Genomic DNA, 17476 nt, shown 5'->3' on the forward strand with positions numbered 1-17476 from the left:
AGTTCCCCTTGCACCATAGCCTAGATCCAGTAAAGGGCTGCCAGTACAGTGATGTAAATGTAGGGACCCATAGGGTTAACCTCTTCACATCTAAAATGTTAATGGGCAAAGCCCTTGTACTCAGGTTTCAGTTATGTAACTGTACACTGTTGGTTAGTCAGGCTGTACACGTCCCCTGCTGACTGATATAGTGTCTGGCAGGAGGGTGTGACTTCCACTTTGGCTGCAGGCTGCTTTCCAAGCAGAGCTCCATTGAGCCTGGGAGCAGACCTTAGGCCCCAGAAGCCATTTGTACCCCAGAGGATATCATCCCTCTGGAGAAAGTCAGAGACAGGGCCCCGTGAATGAGGAATTAGTCAGCACAGCAGGTCTATTATAGCACTTTCTAGGAAAGTGAAGTAGTCAGCACCTAGCAAGAAAGGGCAGTCTTAATAGCTCCATCAAGGAGAGTAATCTGGGAGTAGAGATAGAGACAGGAATAGAATAAACCCTGATCCCTACTCACCCGGAGGACTCATATGCTAGAGCTTATCAACCCAATATCTACAGTTAGTACTAGTGGTTGTATTTATAGTTTATGTATGTGAGTGTATAGATTGGTAGGTGTGCTGGGTTTACTTGGATGGGTTGAACTTGATGGACACTGGTCTTTTTTCAACCCTATGTAACTATGTAACTATGTAACCCGAAGGATCAGATATCTACCCAGACTACCTCCCAAGGGGTATTAGCTGAAAGGTGTATTTCCCTGCCCAGACTCTACCAAGAGGTGGGATAAACCGGTGTACACCCTCTCTTCTTACTCAGAGTGTACTTTATATACATCTGCTTGTGTGTGAGTATTGATAACCCTGCTTAACATTGTGTTTTGGACAATAAATCTGTACTATAGTTTACCACAAGAACCTCTCTGACGTCCATTCTTACCAACTGCACTACACAGCTATAGTGATTTGTAGTTCAACTACACCATCATAATCGGTCAGGTCTCTTCCACCTAAGCGAAGGCCCATTCTAAGAAAGGGAGTCGTATGTAACACATGCTCTCCATATAACTACTAGCCTGGTTTTACTAATACATAGCCAAACAAGTGTTACATATATATATATATATTTTTTTTTTGTAACTTATCTTTTATTAAAATTTGCAAACGCGATAAATCATATAAGAACAGTTCACATTATATGTCATTGTTTCATAAAATTGCATAAAATGTAGCATTGATCCGCATTCTGTTCTTTACTGTGTAGCCATCAGCTAGATAAAAAAAAAAATATTCAGAACAATAATCTGGATGCAAGTGAGTTAAATAACAGGAGAGGAATAATTAGATATGTTCACAGCAGGTCAATGTTTGCATAATAGTAAGCGTATTACGGTGGCATAGAGACTAGGCCTTGCAGTAACCATGGAGACCAAATATTAAGATAGTGATTTGTTGCATTTTGGATAGTTGCAATGGCTGATTCAAAAGTTCTGTTGGCATCAACTTTATAAATAATTTCAGGTAAAGTGGGTGGGTCAGGGCTCTTCCACTTTGATGATATGGCTAGGTGGAAAATATGGGTATATTAGAACAATATATGGGTATATTACATACAAGAGTATGTAGGTCGGGAAATGAATATGCACTCCATATCTCACCCGAACTGACATCAAACTGGGCTTTTATTTGCATCTAGGAGAGCAAATGACTACTGCTCCCAAATCCCACCCTTACTGGTCTTCAAACTATGCCCCCCATACCTTCCCACTACTGCCCCACACTCTGCCAGGAGGGACACTGGGAACCACTACTGTAAGGACTGTACTGCAGGTCTATTTGCTTTTATGAAAAAGATAAGTTGTAGATTAGCTGATTAAAACGAGAAGTGTAAGGTGCGTGATAGCAAAATGAAAAGCCCATTTATCTCCTTGTTTTGTGACACTGCTTCAAGGATTCTGGTTTAAGTAAAGGTCAAAACATCAAGGGACTATTTCTTAGTTACACCCTGCTCCTAACCCTTAGCTCTAAACTTGTTTCTGAATTGTGGTTGCATACAATGGCACCTGTAAGTTAGTCTATGCTGCTATGCTAGTGGGCCTCTATCATGTTACTTTACGCATTGGCTTGTTTTTGCATTCCTCACTCCTACAGCCTGTATCCCCATTGTTCTGATCCAATTGCTTTGTCCTATAGATCAGTCCAATGCACGCCTCAAGGTGGGCATATCGGGGAAAGATCTGCTCGTTTGGCGACCTCACTAAATAAGCGAATCTTTCATGTATGGTCTTTTCATGTATGGTCTGCTTAACACACTTTTGCATGGGTATGACAGGATTTTACATTAGCATCAATTATGCTTACCCTTTATGTGTTTTTTCAAAACACATTATTTAAACCCAATTCACATGCAAAAAGTACAATGTTGTTCTTTTCTCAAGCCTAATACTGAGCATAACTAAATCAGTTGCAAGGTGCCATTAACAGACTTAATTAATGCATCTGGCGCACACAGACATGACTATTTAAGTGAATGATGCTCTCTGTGCACCATTTGCAATATACTGTATATTCTATTATATTATACTCATTCTCAGAAAGTGTACAAAACACATTCAATGGAGTAAATTAAGAAAAATCAAATCTTTTAAAGCAATTATTTTTGTGTGTCAAACAGAAATATATGGGCTTTAAAACAGTACATGTCAGACAAGAAAAAGAATGAAACAGAAATAAAACAACAACAACCACATTATAATAGACAGATGAGGTAAACCAGTTGGCTGTGTTCTGTAGGTAGATACCCATATTAATGTTTCAAAAATTGTGCAATTGAACTTGGGCTTTTTGACAGTATTGATCCTACCATATGTAATTTTATCAACTGCACTCTAATAACTGTATATAGTGCCTCTGGCTTTATCAGGTGGCTCAGTATCTCAGTCACATTCAAACGAGTACGGTTCCACAAGCTGAATTTCTAAAGCTCAGAATCAGCAATTCAATGGTTTATAAAGTACCAGAATGACTTTGCCCTCCCTTATTTCATCAGCCAGCTAATAAGTTAGAGTATGTTATGTGTAAATAGTATGCTGCAGGCCAAGGCACTGAAGCCGCATTAACTGCTTCTTAAGACCCATGTCACGCTTATCTGACAACTGCTCCTCTGTGCTTGTTTGAGCTGTCCCTCCCAATTAGTGGCTTATAGTAACTGTGTAAAGATGAGCAAACAGTACATTCATTAGCCCTCTGAGATGCAGCCATTGTCCTGTAGCCTCTATGGGCCAATCAGTCTTGTTAAAAAAAAAATCCCTGCAGCACAGCCTTGGGGAACCATGTCGAAGAAAAACAAAATCAAAGCAAATAATGCTAAAAGGGCAAATTAATAATTGGCCGTTTAAAGAATTTACTGAAATGAATTTACTTTGTCTGTTTTGTACATGACTGATTATGTTGTACGTGATCAAATGGCAGCAATCAATAGAATAATGCAAAGAGCAACCTAAAGGCATGATCTGAAACCAATATATCTCATTCAGTTTCTTGAACAAAAATGGCACATAATTTAAAAGCTAGACGCCTGTAATATTTTCTGAGCGAGGCCTAATGACTAGCTCTGGGAAGCCTGTGTGTTCATCCATCTCCCTGGTGAATTCTAGGTTGCTGAGTTCTCCGATAACTATTTCAGCTGTGGTGAAGACCTCCAGATCTCCTATGGCATGGCCACCAATGGTCTTTCCATCCTTGTCACCAAGCGATATGTGCAGGTGTGCTCCTTCATTCAGTGTTCCCACCAAGGAAACTATCTCCAGCTTTTCTTTTAAATAAATGATCTAGAAAAATGTAAATAATGGAAACATAAACTGTCAAGCACATATCCCATTTCATCTTAGCCTTTTTATAAATTTTATGTTGAATACCCCCATATATTTTATCTATCTGTACTACATACTTTATAAAGAGTGTAACAAAATAGATAATAGAAAAATTATGTTTAAATAAAAGAACATAATTAGCACAGTACAAGGCAATAAGGATATACATTATGGCAGATGGATTTTTTACTATTACATTATGTGCTGCTGTTTTAGTGAGACTTCTCTTCCATATATGAATATTTCCTTTACATTATTTGTCGTCATCTTTCTAAAATATGTGCCTCTCTCCCCCTCTGTTTTTAATACCCTTTAAACAGAAAGGTCCAAACTGCCAGCTATGAACATTAACAGCCTTAGCAGGCCAAGATTTATTTCTACCCATTCTTAAAGGTTAAGGAAAGTATAAATCACAGAGTGCAGTAATTAGAATTAGGTGATTAAGACCGCTAACCTTAAACCCTGGGTCAGCGATTCTCTTCACTGAAAAGCACATTGGCCTATAGTCTTGTCAGATATGTGCTGCCTTGTTCTGAAATTTCCTGGGTCCCTTGTTGTGGTCCAAATCACATATATCATGCACTGTATAGTAAAAATTTTAGATTTTACTGTACTGTGTATGTTCCTGGTCTCGAAAGCGTCAAGAGACTGCTGGGACCTTACAGAATATGGTAGCGCAGCAATGGCAGGATTGTACCCTGGGCAGATGCATTTTTCAGAGAAAAGTGGCATCAGCCCAGGGTTTAATTTAAGCAATCATAGAAATTGCCCCCCACCATTTACACTTTCCTTATCCTTTTACTATGTGTGAAATTAGTGATACAATTATATTTCTCAATCATCAACTGGAAATCTAAGTGATACAATTAATTTCTCAATCATCAACTGTCATTCACCCCTCCCTGTAGCTCCATTGACAGGCATGGTGTTGGCCTATTGGATTACATGGAATGCACAAATGCTGACGCCATGCCTGTCAACTACAGGAGGGGGCACCTGACAGTGGCTCTGCTTTCCTCTGCCTGGGAAAAAAAATGCAACAGATGAAAGCATATGATTTGCTCTGTGTGCCCATGGGCATGGCCGTTACCTATGACTCAACATGCAACATGAGAATCAAGGCTTGGGTACTTGTATTGGACATTTCTTAACATAACTGACAAGTGTAGGAATAATTATACACACTGGTGTTCCCAGGATCCATAACACACACAGCCAATCCTGGTTGTTAGTCAGTGACTGCACAGCATGAAAATAATGGGAAATATTGTACATTATTTCAGAATAAGCATTTTTACCATGAACTGAAACACAGTTATTTGCCCTTCTATTCTGCCAGTCTTTAACCTGAAATGTAAAATGCTATCTGGTTTTCAAATAGAATGGGTAGAAATGACCTTGAAAAAATAGCAATGTACACACAGACATTTCTGAATACATGGATAAGTTACCCTTACGTCCTTCTCTTAGGTTATGGCAGTTTGTGTAGTGCCCCAGGTTTCCCATTTCTAAATATTTATTTTGGACAGAACAAGGAGGTTAAATATTTTAACATCTTTATTGTCCACGCTTCTCCTGCATGACTGAATCTGTAATCATTACACCAGACATATTTAAACACCTAATTTGGGCTGCATCCCCACAGAACAACTGCCTTATTCTACATAAGCTATATCACCGAGACTAAGTAGTGCTCCAAATATATTAGCATATGCTGCAAATGGATTTGTTTGCATGTTTTTCTGCCTGGGTATTAAGCCTAGGAGGGGTGTATGATATGCAACGTTGAAAAACTCCTACATATTTTATACATTCAGCATCGCCAATGAGCTTAATTAAAGATTATATCAAATTAAAGATGACAGGATACCTTTAGGGGGACGCACATTTCACTCTCAGCATTTACTATGACAGACAGAAAGAACAGATTTTCGGAACAGCTTGTAGTTTGGCACCTAAGCCTTATAATTACATAATTAAGATCAGTACACTTCTCTAGAAACACTCCACAACCGCCTCTCTATATGTATGCATGACTTTAACTGAGCCAGTACATCAGCAGACCTGTCAGGTACCTCATTGGTATTCAGAGCGTCGGAATTAGCTAGTCGGAGGGTTGCTTTGGTGACACTGCCCACACAAGTCAAAACAAATGGAGATTTTAGGTTCTTCTCTTGCACGAATTTAAACAATGACGTGAGTATTTCTTCTCCGGGTCCCAGCCGCAGGGCATAGGCTGAAAGTGGGCTCGGGCCTCCCTGAGGGAATAACAAATGAGAGGTAATTATAGGCTATTATATAAAGGTGTGAAGATGGTTTAGGGTGATTTTTGATTATTATTAAGAACTATTGTAATCTGCAAAAATGTCTAAAAGTTACTGGGCCCAACAGCAAAATCATTATAAGCCCCATTTCAGCGAGGCCCGCATGGGGTGTTTCATACTCTAGGCCTTCCTAGCTGCTGCTTTGCAATTTTACCTGCAGCCATTTTCTGCAACCCTCAGCATTTGTGCAACATTATTACAGAGCTATTTCCTATTATATTACATGTTTTACAATGTATGATATTATGGAGAATAGATTTACAATCTAAAACATTGCTGATTTTGTTGTTTCTAGTAATAAACCTTTTTTTATAGTTGTTAAATCATAAATCTTTTCACTCATGTTAATTCTTTGAAGGTGAAACTAGGCTGCATATTTTGCAATATAAGCCTTGCCTTTCACGCTAGCCATGCTGTTGTGTAGTCATGCCTCAACAGGAAGCAGTCCAGGGGACATTTACTAAGACTAGGCAAATTTGCACCTGACAATAACCCATGGTGATCTACAAAATATTGGCTTTCAGCTGGCTGAACAAAGGTAATCACTCACTGGTTGCAATGCGTTACTGGCCACATCCAAGTTTGCCCAGTTTAGTAAATGAGCCCTGGCATGATATCACTGGAGTTGTAACCATACAGAGCTATAAATGCACTTTGCATATCAAGGACAACTCCACATTCTTTCTCATGAAGGGCTGTTTATAAATGCAAGTTTAGTGTACAAAGTGCAATTATGGATTCAATTTCCATTTTGTTACCCACATAGTTACATAGGGTTGAAAAAAGATCAGGCCAGGTTGGAGCTGCAGAGTGCCATTCAGTCCTTTGGAAAGCTTCCCACATTATGCATTGTAGTGTCAAAGTCAGAAAGGGTTTCGCGCCATGTACGATCGTTGGGATACGAAAATTTCATGACTATCGGATCAGCAGTACGTAAACAATTGTTTCAATATGAAAATTTCGGAACGTTCAGATTGTAACTACGAAATTTTCGTATTCAAACGAAAAGAATTTTCGTGACATTTTCGATCATCAGAAATGATTGGATTTAGTGATTCATATTCATACATTAGTGAATTGGCCCCTAACTGTAGATTTTAGTATCACAATAGCCTTGGATACTATGTTTGTTCAAGAACTCATCCAGGCCCCTCTTAAAGGCATTAACTGAATCTGCCATTACCACATCACTAGGAAGGGCATTCCCCAACCTCACTGCCCTCACCGTGAAAAACCACCTACGCTGCTTCAAATGGAAGCTCCGTTCCTCTGGTGTGCTGGCCGTTTTTATTTTGACAGGCACACTTTCCCACAATTCATCACAACTGATTGGATGGACACTGCTTGGAAGGTGCTTAGGGCAACTATACAAGAGTAGAGAGGGTGTTTGGATTTAAATAATAGCATCAGTATGCTCAACAATTGTGTCCATTTTAGCGTGATCGCACTTGCAGCTGCAATTGTAAATCAGCCCTGTAGTCTGTGCAGAGATAGACACTATATATATATATTTATGCCCCTGTACTGGGGCCACCTACATGTCTCCTCTTTCCAATCCACATGCAGTTTAGTCCATGCTGCAAAACAGAGTGCTGAGATCTGAAGGAATTCAGGTAGAGAAGAAGGCAATATGCGCAGTGCAAAAAAGATTGAGGCCATTTTTGTACTTTGCACGCTGCCTTCCCAGTCATAAATGATCCCTAATGAGTCAAAATGAAATATATTTAGTTACAAAAAATCTCAAATGATGTCAGAGCTTGGGAAATTTTAAATATACTTTTGATTGTGCTCCGAAATGCATGTACCCTTTTTGCATCTATTCAGTAAATGAATGTATAATGTATAAATGAATGTATAATGTATAAATCCATATTATGAATGATAATAATGTATTGCAACAATCTATGATGTGAAGGGAGTTTCTATAAAAAGTGATTTCGTTTCCAAGCTTATTAAACACACATCAGAGTGGAGCTTTCTTCACTTACTAACTATCTGTGATTTCCATCTGTGGAAGGAGGACTTTGGAAACAGCAGTAGCCTAATCCAACTGTACAGTATTGAAACCAGTTGCATAAGATGAAGAAGCATAAAAAAGCCAGCAGCCAAGGCTGATCAGGCTGCATCTCACAGATAACTATATTATCCTGTAAGAAATGGCAACAAGGGAAAACGAGCCCATGAGTAAGTAATTAGGTATATGATAAGAATCAAACGGAATCTATAAAAACAGTTAGAGAAACCCTATGTAGATAAGGTTAGCTATTTAGAATTACGCCCAGCAACTAGAGTTTAATGCTAGTTCATTGGCCCTGATCTTCTTGTGAGCTGCCCCCACTGTCAACACCACTGGCAAGTGTTGACTTATCCTTCTCCTGCTGGGACTTTCTTTTCTACCAATGACATTCCTCCGGGTGCTGCTTACTTCATCTCTCTCCGTAGCCCTCTGTCCCTCTGTAGTTGCCCGCCCCAGTGCTGGAATATTAAACTCAAAAGAGACATCTGGTGCCTATTACTGTGCACAGTGCAGCATTTTTACTAAGATTTTTTCATATAGTCATGCAGTTATTAGTCATAGTGACAATTCTCAGCTAGAGAGAGTTCATTTTGATAACTATTTAAAGGTTAAATGCACCCTTTAAGCAAAAAGGAAGCAGAAGGTGCTAGTTCTACAACTACATGCAAACCCTAGGCCATGGGACAGATAAGTAGATGTTTGTCAGAGGCAAAGCATGGTATGATAGAGATTAGCAGACAGAGGGATTGGAATTTTGGAAGTTTGGAGTTGAGTGACATGGGAATCTATTTATGCTTTTGAAAGAAAAAAGGTCTAATTTTCTATTGCAATTGCAGTGACCCTAAAATTGATTCCAGTTGTTACACATATTAACCTCATTCATTAAAGGTACAGGTATGGGACCTGTTATCCAGACCGCTCAGGACCTGGGGTTTTCCAGATAAGGGATCTTTCCATAATTTGGATCTCCATAACTTAAGTCTGCTAAAAATCATTCATTAAATATTGAATAAACCCAATAGGATTGTTTTACCTCCAATAAGGACTCATTATATCTTAGTTGGGATCAAGTACAAGGTTCTGTTTTATTATTACAGAGAAAAAGGGAATCATTTTTAAAAATTAGAATTATCTGCTTATAATGGAGTCTATGAGAGATGGCCTTTCCATAATTGGGAACTTTCTGGATAACGGGTTTCCAGATAAGGGATCTCATACCTGTACTTCAGTCTTTGCCTTTGCACTGTTTGCACTCAGCACTCCAACCCGCCCCCTCTGTTGTAACACACGTGCACCTATTGATGGGAACACTGGAGTTAGTGCCGCCAGTAATTCCAGGGTTCCCTCCATTTGCTGTGTCAATAGCTGCAGTAGACTTGTGCCCAAACAATTGCACACTATTGCTGTTTAAATGACAGTGATGTCTTCCCCACCATGAACATTTTGGCCACAACTTGCACCTGATTTGCTTCAAAACACAATTGAAATTACATTCGTTATTATGCATTGGTCGCCAATGCAGTGCTGGAATTTTGGGGAAAATATGGTTATTTGCATTCAAAATTGAATTTTGCATACTACACTTGAAGTCATAAATAACCCATAATAACACAACTAATATTCATAAATATATAGTGTTCTTATAATGGTCTATGGAGAAACTTTAGGTATTTATAAGATCAAGCTTAAACCCAAAACTTAATCAAGCTTAAACCCAAAACTTAATCAAGCTTAAACCCAGGAAATAACAGAGAATAAACAGTTAAACCATGTCATCATACTATTTTTTAAGAGAAAGTAAATAATACCACTGAATACCCACTGAAGAGGGACAGATAATAAAGAGAAATGAAAATTAAAAGATGGGAAAGATCTCCATAAAATTCATTGATTAATGTATCCTTACTCAGGGGGCTTCTCTCAGCAATTTACCAATTTACACTTATTTTCAATTTTTTAGCAGTTTTTGGCATTTTAGTCTACCAATACAAAGCTATTGGTTCAAATGAGAGTCAGCAACCACAGGGTTAACTGAAACAGGAAGCACATAGAAAGTGCAAAGACAATTAATGTCATTGACATTCTTGGCCTTCAGAGACACGTTGCGCTAAAAAGCCTGGTAACAGCAGTCTAAAACCGAATATATAATATGATTACATCAATTCATTTGTTTTGTTTTAGATGCCCTTTAGGAAATTGAATATATTGAAAAGTAAGTAGTGTAAAAGTTTTTTCACTATTACCAAATATCCTTAGGGAATAATTCAGATAAAAAGACACTCCTGCTAATTCAATCATAAGAATGAGATAGGGCTGACTGACACTGCCTCCACCTTCCGCAGACGTTTAAAGTTACATTTTTATAGCAATTCAACTTTTTCTCTAATTACAATTTCCAAAACTCAAATGTTCGAGATTTTAAAATCTCAAGTGTAAACCTTCTGCATCTAAAAGCTGGCCCCCCCTTGCAAAATAATTTAAAATCATGACCAGAATGCATTTTTGCTGCATTCATTCATTGGTGCATTTGTTTTTAAATAAATAAGCACACAATTAAGTGTGGGGAGTTTTTTCAAATAAAAAAAAAACGTAAAAAAATTCAAAACTCGATTCTTGATAAATAATATGAAATTGAATAATAATAGCGCACAACATATTGGCTCTGGTGCTGTTTTTTTTTAATTTTACATAGTCAACATGTTCCACAAGAAATAATGCAACAGATGGGATGAACGCTCAGGGGCCAGTTCTTAGCAAACCAGGGAAATATTCATGTTCATTGTCAACTAAGAAGCAGCAAAGGAAGAAAAAATTAGGTGAAAACTAAGAGGGGTCAGTTTATTAAACACCATATGCACATATCAGGTACTGAATAACGCAGGCAAAAAGGCACTCTGTATACTCACACATTAATATACATGCACTATACACAGATCCTATGTGCAGAGAAGATCCCAATTCATACAGTATTCAACTTGGGAAGCAGGTGTAGAAAATACAGATTACAAAAATACTAAATAACATGCAGACACATCAATGCTTGGAGATCAGACACCGTGGAGCAGTTGTAGGAAATGTAAAGAATATTTTCATTATTTTCAATCTTTCTAAACATTCACCATCTGAAATACTGTTTACACCGACATATAATATTTATATCATTTTATAAAATTAGTATTTTATTCATTCATCACATAATATATGTAGTCCATTTATTTGGCATTAAATGGCTTCTTTACCTTCATTATGTCATTACTAGTTTACTTGAAATATTAGGGGTTTATCATTTTGTTCCTGTTGCATTTCCCCTAGCTTCTGTAAATGTGGAACTGATTTTGAATCTTAATTAGCATAAACTAGCATATGCTAATTAGCACTCGGTGCAGCGATTTTTAACCCCTTCCGATCCTAATTATCATCTGTTAATGAGGATTCGGTTCAGGATTCAGCCAAATCCTTCAGTGTGGGTTTGAGGGTGTGGCTGAACCCTAAAAAGTGGGTTCGGTGCATCCCTATATTTAATAGTATACAACTACCTCTTAAAAATTAAATGTTTAGTTTTGAAATACACATAATGACTGTAATTATCCCTTGAGCTAGAACAGACAACATCTGAAACTTTTTTTTATGGGGGGGGGGGTTATGGTATCCCAACTTGTTCCTGTTTTTTGCATCCACTGTTTTCTTTACATTATGAGTGTTTGTATATTGTTTGTATGTATTGATGTTATTCTCTAATAGACCAGAATTTGCCTGCTAAAAGAACAGGGACATTTATTGCACATATTTAAAGGGCCACCTAGGCTGAACAAGGAGACTTTAACAATAACCTATAAATTATGAGGTATCTTCAGGTTCCTAATGTCAGACATAAACCAAGCTTCATATATACACAATGATTTGAGAAAAGATTCAGCTTAAGAGTGTAGCTCTATTTAAAATAGTATGGTTACTGGATATTAAAAAAGCAAATATTCTTAATAATTAATTATTTTTACAATATACCTGTATAATAAAATAGAGCACCTATAGAAAAGCACCTGGTACAGGATTCACTCTGTTGTAGTACAGATGGCTCAGCAAAGTTAATTATTAAAAAGTTATTGGAATGTGTTACTTTCCACTGTTTTTCTAAATATTAGAATCTCCCATTTTAAAAAAAAAAAAAACAGAGTAGTAGATCACAATGTAAAACCGGTGTAAATGATTATTGTTCTCCTTTTTTGTATTGTTCTACAAAGATAATGGCTGCCATCCAGTTACTGTACTTCAAAGGCACCAGTCATTGGGCATTTTGATGTTACACAAGAAAAATAATAAAAAATTGAGAATCTTGAGGATCCACCAAGGGTTGAGCTAAAAGAGAAGCTGAGCTAAATTGAAAAGATATGTATACTAAGAATGTATGTACATTATGGAGTTTCTTGTAAGCATACGTGTACATTAGTAACGTATTTGTTGGCTGTGCCCATAAATGCAATGTATAGTGATATGATTCTGTTCAGGGGAAGCTAAAGGTAATAAATATATCTTTGACTTGCAAAAAGCTACAAAGACCTGCTTATAGAATTCTACATGTCAATCAATGATGGCACCTTTTAAAATAGAAGGTGATATTAAAAACATTGTATAGTATTATAAAGTATTGATTTATGCAGAAGTTGCAGATTTGTATTTAACTTGTTACTTGTTATTGGGATGTTTGCATTATTTAGGAGACTTGCAAAAAAGACACATTTCTACCAGAAACTGTACGTAGAATTCTGCATTTAGTAAAATCGGGAAGGTAACTATACTTTGTAAGTAGTCCTGGAAAGCCACAAGGTTATCTGGGAAAGTACCCTGGGCTGATGCTGGGGGTAAAGAGGAAGCAATTGTTTTCACTGGTGGTCTCCTAGCCAATCGCCACCCATCCCAGTGAATGTAACTTTCCTTGTCCTGTAGCAGTGCCTCTGATTATGGCCCCAGTAGGTTCCCATTTCTATTCTGCTGATTTACAACAAATGCTCTGGGCTGCTCTTATTTACCAAAATTACATAAGGATAAAAGTCTCAATACAAGTAATAAATTCAAAATCAAGTTACATGGCAGCCCTGTAACATCAGCTTCTATGAGCTTCTATATTAGCATTTCAACAGCTGCCCAAGAAATAGTAGGTATGTGCAGTGTCACTGTCACTTAAAAAATGGCCTGATAAGATGGCCTTCAACATTGAAGGTCTAGATCATTATTGTTATAGGGATGCCAAACCTCTGGGCAGGTAAAGTAAGTATATAAAACACAGCATTTTTAGCCATACTCATTTTTAGATTTTATTTCTTCTTTGAGTGGAATAGGAACTCTCTTTCAAGCACTTGATTCATGAATATAGACATTTTTGGGGGGAAGCCAATGAGCATATGTTGGTATCTAAAAGTGAATTCTTAAGGATGTGATCTTGGGAGAAAACCTTTAATTGAGCATCTGAATGTGATCCCTTCTTAGCTTTCTGAAGTGTCCAAGTACGACCCCCTAGCTTTTTCACAAATCCAGGCAAATGATGAAGTCATTAAGATACAATGTCTGTGTGTCCCACTTATTATGCCTATATGTTTGACATACTCCATGGGGACCCTCTTACACAATGCATTTCATGACACAGGGTTGAGAAGGTGAATAAGAGATGCATGAAAGTAATTAGTATGTCAAGGAAATAATATGGAAGGTTGTGTGTTTGTCACGGAGGGCATGCCAAATAGATAATATTTAATGACCTATAAACTAGGTGTTAACATTTGTTGCATATATCTGCCCAAAGGCAATACAAATTATTAGTCACAGAGTATCTAACTATAGAAAGGCATCTCTAGCCAATTAAAATTTGCAGCTCCCTTTTGTAAGCAGCGCAGTGTTGCTTCGCTTTGTGTCAAAAACACCAAAAATAATGAAAAAAACCACAGTGAGACTAGAAATGAATAGGAAGAGAATGGAAAAAGTCCATTAGTTTGGGCGATAACAGAACAAACTCAGCACAATTAATAGGTGTTGTGACCACTAGGGGCCTATTTATCATGCTTTGTAAAAAAAAAAAAAGTCCAAAAAATACACTACACATTGCCATCCTATTGAATAAAAAGCAGTATATTCATCAAGCTATGAAAACATTTTGCTATAAAAAATTTTTTACTGCGTTTTTTTACTGTGGGAAATGTACTAAATTTTTCCCTTTGACGTCAATGGGTTGCACCATATATATTTCAGTGTAAATACATTTACACAGCATGATACAATAAATAGGTCCATAAATATGTAACAGTTACAATACTTGTATCTATAAAATACTTTCATAAAAAGGGAAATTAGAACAATATTTGCTATCTTCCACTAGGGTCGTGTCCAGGACCAGCTTTTGTATGGCTCCCATACGTCCCAGTTTTCTTGGCGTCATCGCCATTTTCAGCTTTCACCAATGAGAACTTTATTATAAATGCAACAGAATTCACCACTGAGAATGCTGACTGCCAGTACTACAGTATGTCAGGAATTTTCTGGTATCGTACATAGGTAGATTGTTATTTTGGGGAAAAGTTTTAGTAAGCAATATTATCTTAAGAATTCAACCCTGATGTTACTGGACTATAGCTCCCAGAATGCCTTAACTTTGATAATTTGTATTATTCTTGGATTTATAGCCCACCTACTGAGTAAAGGCTAGTTGAGCCATGCACTACAGAGTTCAGATCCCCTTAATTGGATTTCTATAGCTGGAGGAACTTCCGTTATCACAGCCTGTACAGAAAAAATATGCCTGCATATATATTCCCCTGTGCCAAGTGCAATTTAAATAGAAAAATAATGGTACTGTAACCATTAAAGCTCTTCCAAGGTCCTTCGAAATCACAAGATTGTATAATAGCAAGGGGAGAATCTATTTATTGCACCAGTCACAATGGATCAAATGGTTTGACAATACATAAAAAAACTGTAATTTCTTCATTGCGGGAAAAGCCAATGTTACCAAATTTTTTCCATGGAACTTTTCCAACACTTTTTGTTAAATGTGCCCCTAACTTTAGAAACAGTAACTCTCACCTGCATAGCTACACAGTAACAGAGGGAGATTTATAAGACCCATAGGTCACAAACCATTGTATGAATGAGATTAGAGACTGATTCTTTTATCTGGGTTTGTGCTGCAGGATATGAATAGATGAAGGGAGAGCAAAGGGCAAGTTAAACTACTACAGGGCAAAGGAATGGATATATTTACATTTATGGAGAAAAATGAATCTTTTATCCAACTGAAAACAATGCAAAGTCAAGGTAAAACTGAACAGTGAATACATGTTTAATCATTGTTATTAATGGGAAACTGTAAAACTTTGATACAATATAAAAATGACTACCTGCCTTAATGTTTTTTAAACAGACAAGCCATTTGTTTTGGCCTGTTGAATTTTCCATTTTGTTTCCATGCACCTGCTCAGGTGGAAGTGTCAGGTTTCTGCCTTAAATCCGCCGAGTGTGGGTTGGAAATAAAATCTAGCTATTTCTGTTTCCTTTGCTTCTTTCCAGTGCACTGGTTACTTTGTACTGAAATAAATGCTTAATATGGAAGAGGACGCTTGGAAAGGCATTTGGCGAGGCTATTCCCCTACACAAAAACCCAGCTCCATTAAAATGAGCCCCATACTAATTCTCGTCATGGAAACACTTGCACAAAAGACTGTCAAAGTAAAAAAAGGAAAAGCATGGCACAAATACAGTAAATGTAATATAGATGGTTTGGCTGAACAAGTCCGCTATTCATTTAAAGGGGCACTTCACCGGAAAATGTAATTCTAATAACACTTCCAAACATTTTAGTGGGTTTAAACTTATTTGTAAGTGGAATTGCACTTGAAAACAGAACTTGTTTATCTCTTTTTGTTCACTGGGTCTGACCCAATGTAGGAGGAGTCAGTTCTCTTTTAATTCCTTTAATCAGTTGGCTTCATTGTTTCAGAATTCAGAACCAGCAAGACAGGGAATAACAGTCAGGCAGACACTACTTTCAATAGCAATTACTGCACATTTACAAATATTTGTAAAATACAAAAATATTTGTATATAGTATAGTATAGTATTTGTATATAGTATATAGTAGAAGCCAAGAGGTGTATACCTTGTACTTGATCCTGGCTAAGATATAATTAATTCTTATTGGAGGCAAAACAATCCTATTGACTTTAATTAATGCTTAAATTATTTTTTAAGTAGACTTAAGGTATAGAGATGCAAATTACGGATAGACAGAAAACACCAGGTCCCAAGAATTCTGGATAACAGGTCCCATACCTGTATTTATATATTAATTATGATTCTTCCCTATTTGCCTTCTAGTAGGTCAATCAAAAGAGCGCCTAGCTGCTAGGGCTAGAGGTACATTAGTAACCAATTTTCATTTCTAACCTGGAGAGATTGCACAAAGAGACAGCAGCTACAACATTCACTACTGTAAACTACTGTGAAACACAGATACATAGAGAGTTTAGACAGTAAAGTATGTGAAATAAGTTTTTAAAGTTTGATTTATTATTTACTATTGCTCTTTTACGCAATTAGCACAGCCCTGCTTAGATGTACTTTATCATCTCTTGGCATCTTTATGTTAGGTTTTATTCGGTACCATTATTTTATTAAACCAAACAAGCTATATTTTCTCACAGATATTATTTTTATTATTGCCAACACTAAATCCCCAAGACCTGCGCTAATAATACAGTTTTCCCCAGGGATTGCAGATATGACATTTTGTAATGGGAAATCTTACATACGTATTGGGTGGAAACAGGATAGCATTGGTGGGATGCAGAAAGGGAACAAAATAAATCATTTATGATATATTGTAAATGTATATTTAATCAATATTTAGACCTTAAGGAAGCATAGTTTTAAGTTAATATATATATAGAAATAGCCTGCTGTCCAATCTCATGTTTGTAACAAATACTAATAAACTACTTGTAATTAGTTATTCTGAATATTATTAATGTACACCTTTAGAGCTATCCATGCCATTTCCACGTGTAAGTGACACAGACATTGTAGCAGATAAATAACCTTCTTTGTGCTACATGTTATTGTTTGCTTAGTGTTATGACTTTCTTTCTTTTGATTTCTGCATGTCAGTATCAGACATGATTCCAGCAGGGGTATTTCCAATTAAAACATACTTCATTAACACATGTTTATTGTATGTAATGCAGTTATAGATCGCCAAACGCTCAATAAGAATACACTGTGTCCTAAAAAGGG

At 37.0% G+C, this 17476-nt stretch overlaps 1 protein-coding gene across 1 annotated transcript in view; it reads right to left on the bottom strand.

Moving 5' to 3' along the window:
• Positions 1 to 1113: 1113 nt before the first annotated feature.
• LOC100496329 (bifunctional protein GlmU) overlaps positions 1114 to 17476 on the bottom strand; it is a 38045-nt gene continuing 21682 nt past the window's right edge. Inside the window, exons 3-4 of the mRNA XM_002939436.3 lie at positions 5935 to 6117; positions 1114 to 3817 (exon numbers count right to left, since the gene is read on the bottom strand). Coding sequence (XP_002939482.2) covers positions 3557 to 3817; positions 5935 to 6117 — 444 coding nt within the window. The 3' untranslated portion in view covers positions 1114 to 3556. The remainder of the gene's footprint in view (positions 3818 to 5934; positions 6118 to 17476) is intronic.

This window comes from Xenopus tropicalis, chromosome 5 (assembly GCF_000004195.4).
Source record: "Xenopus tropicalis strain Nigerian chromosome 5, UCB_Xtro_10.0, whole genome shotgun sequence".
NCBI lineage: Eukaryota > Metazoa > Chordata > Amphibia > Anura > Pipidae > Xenopus > Xenopus tropicalis.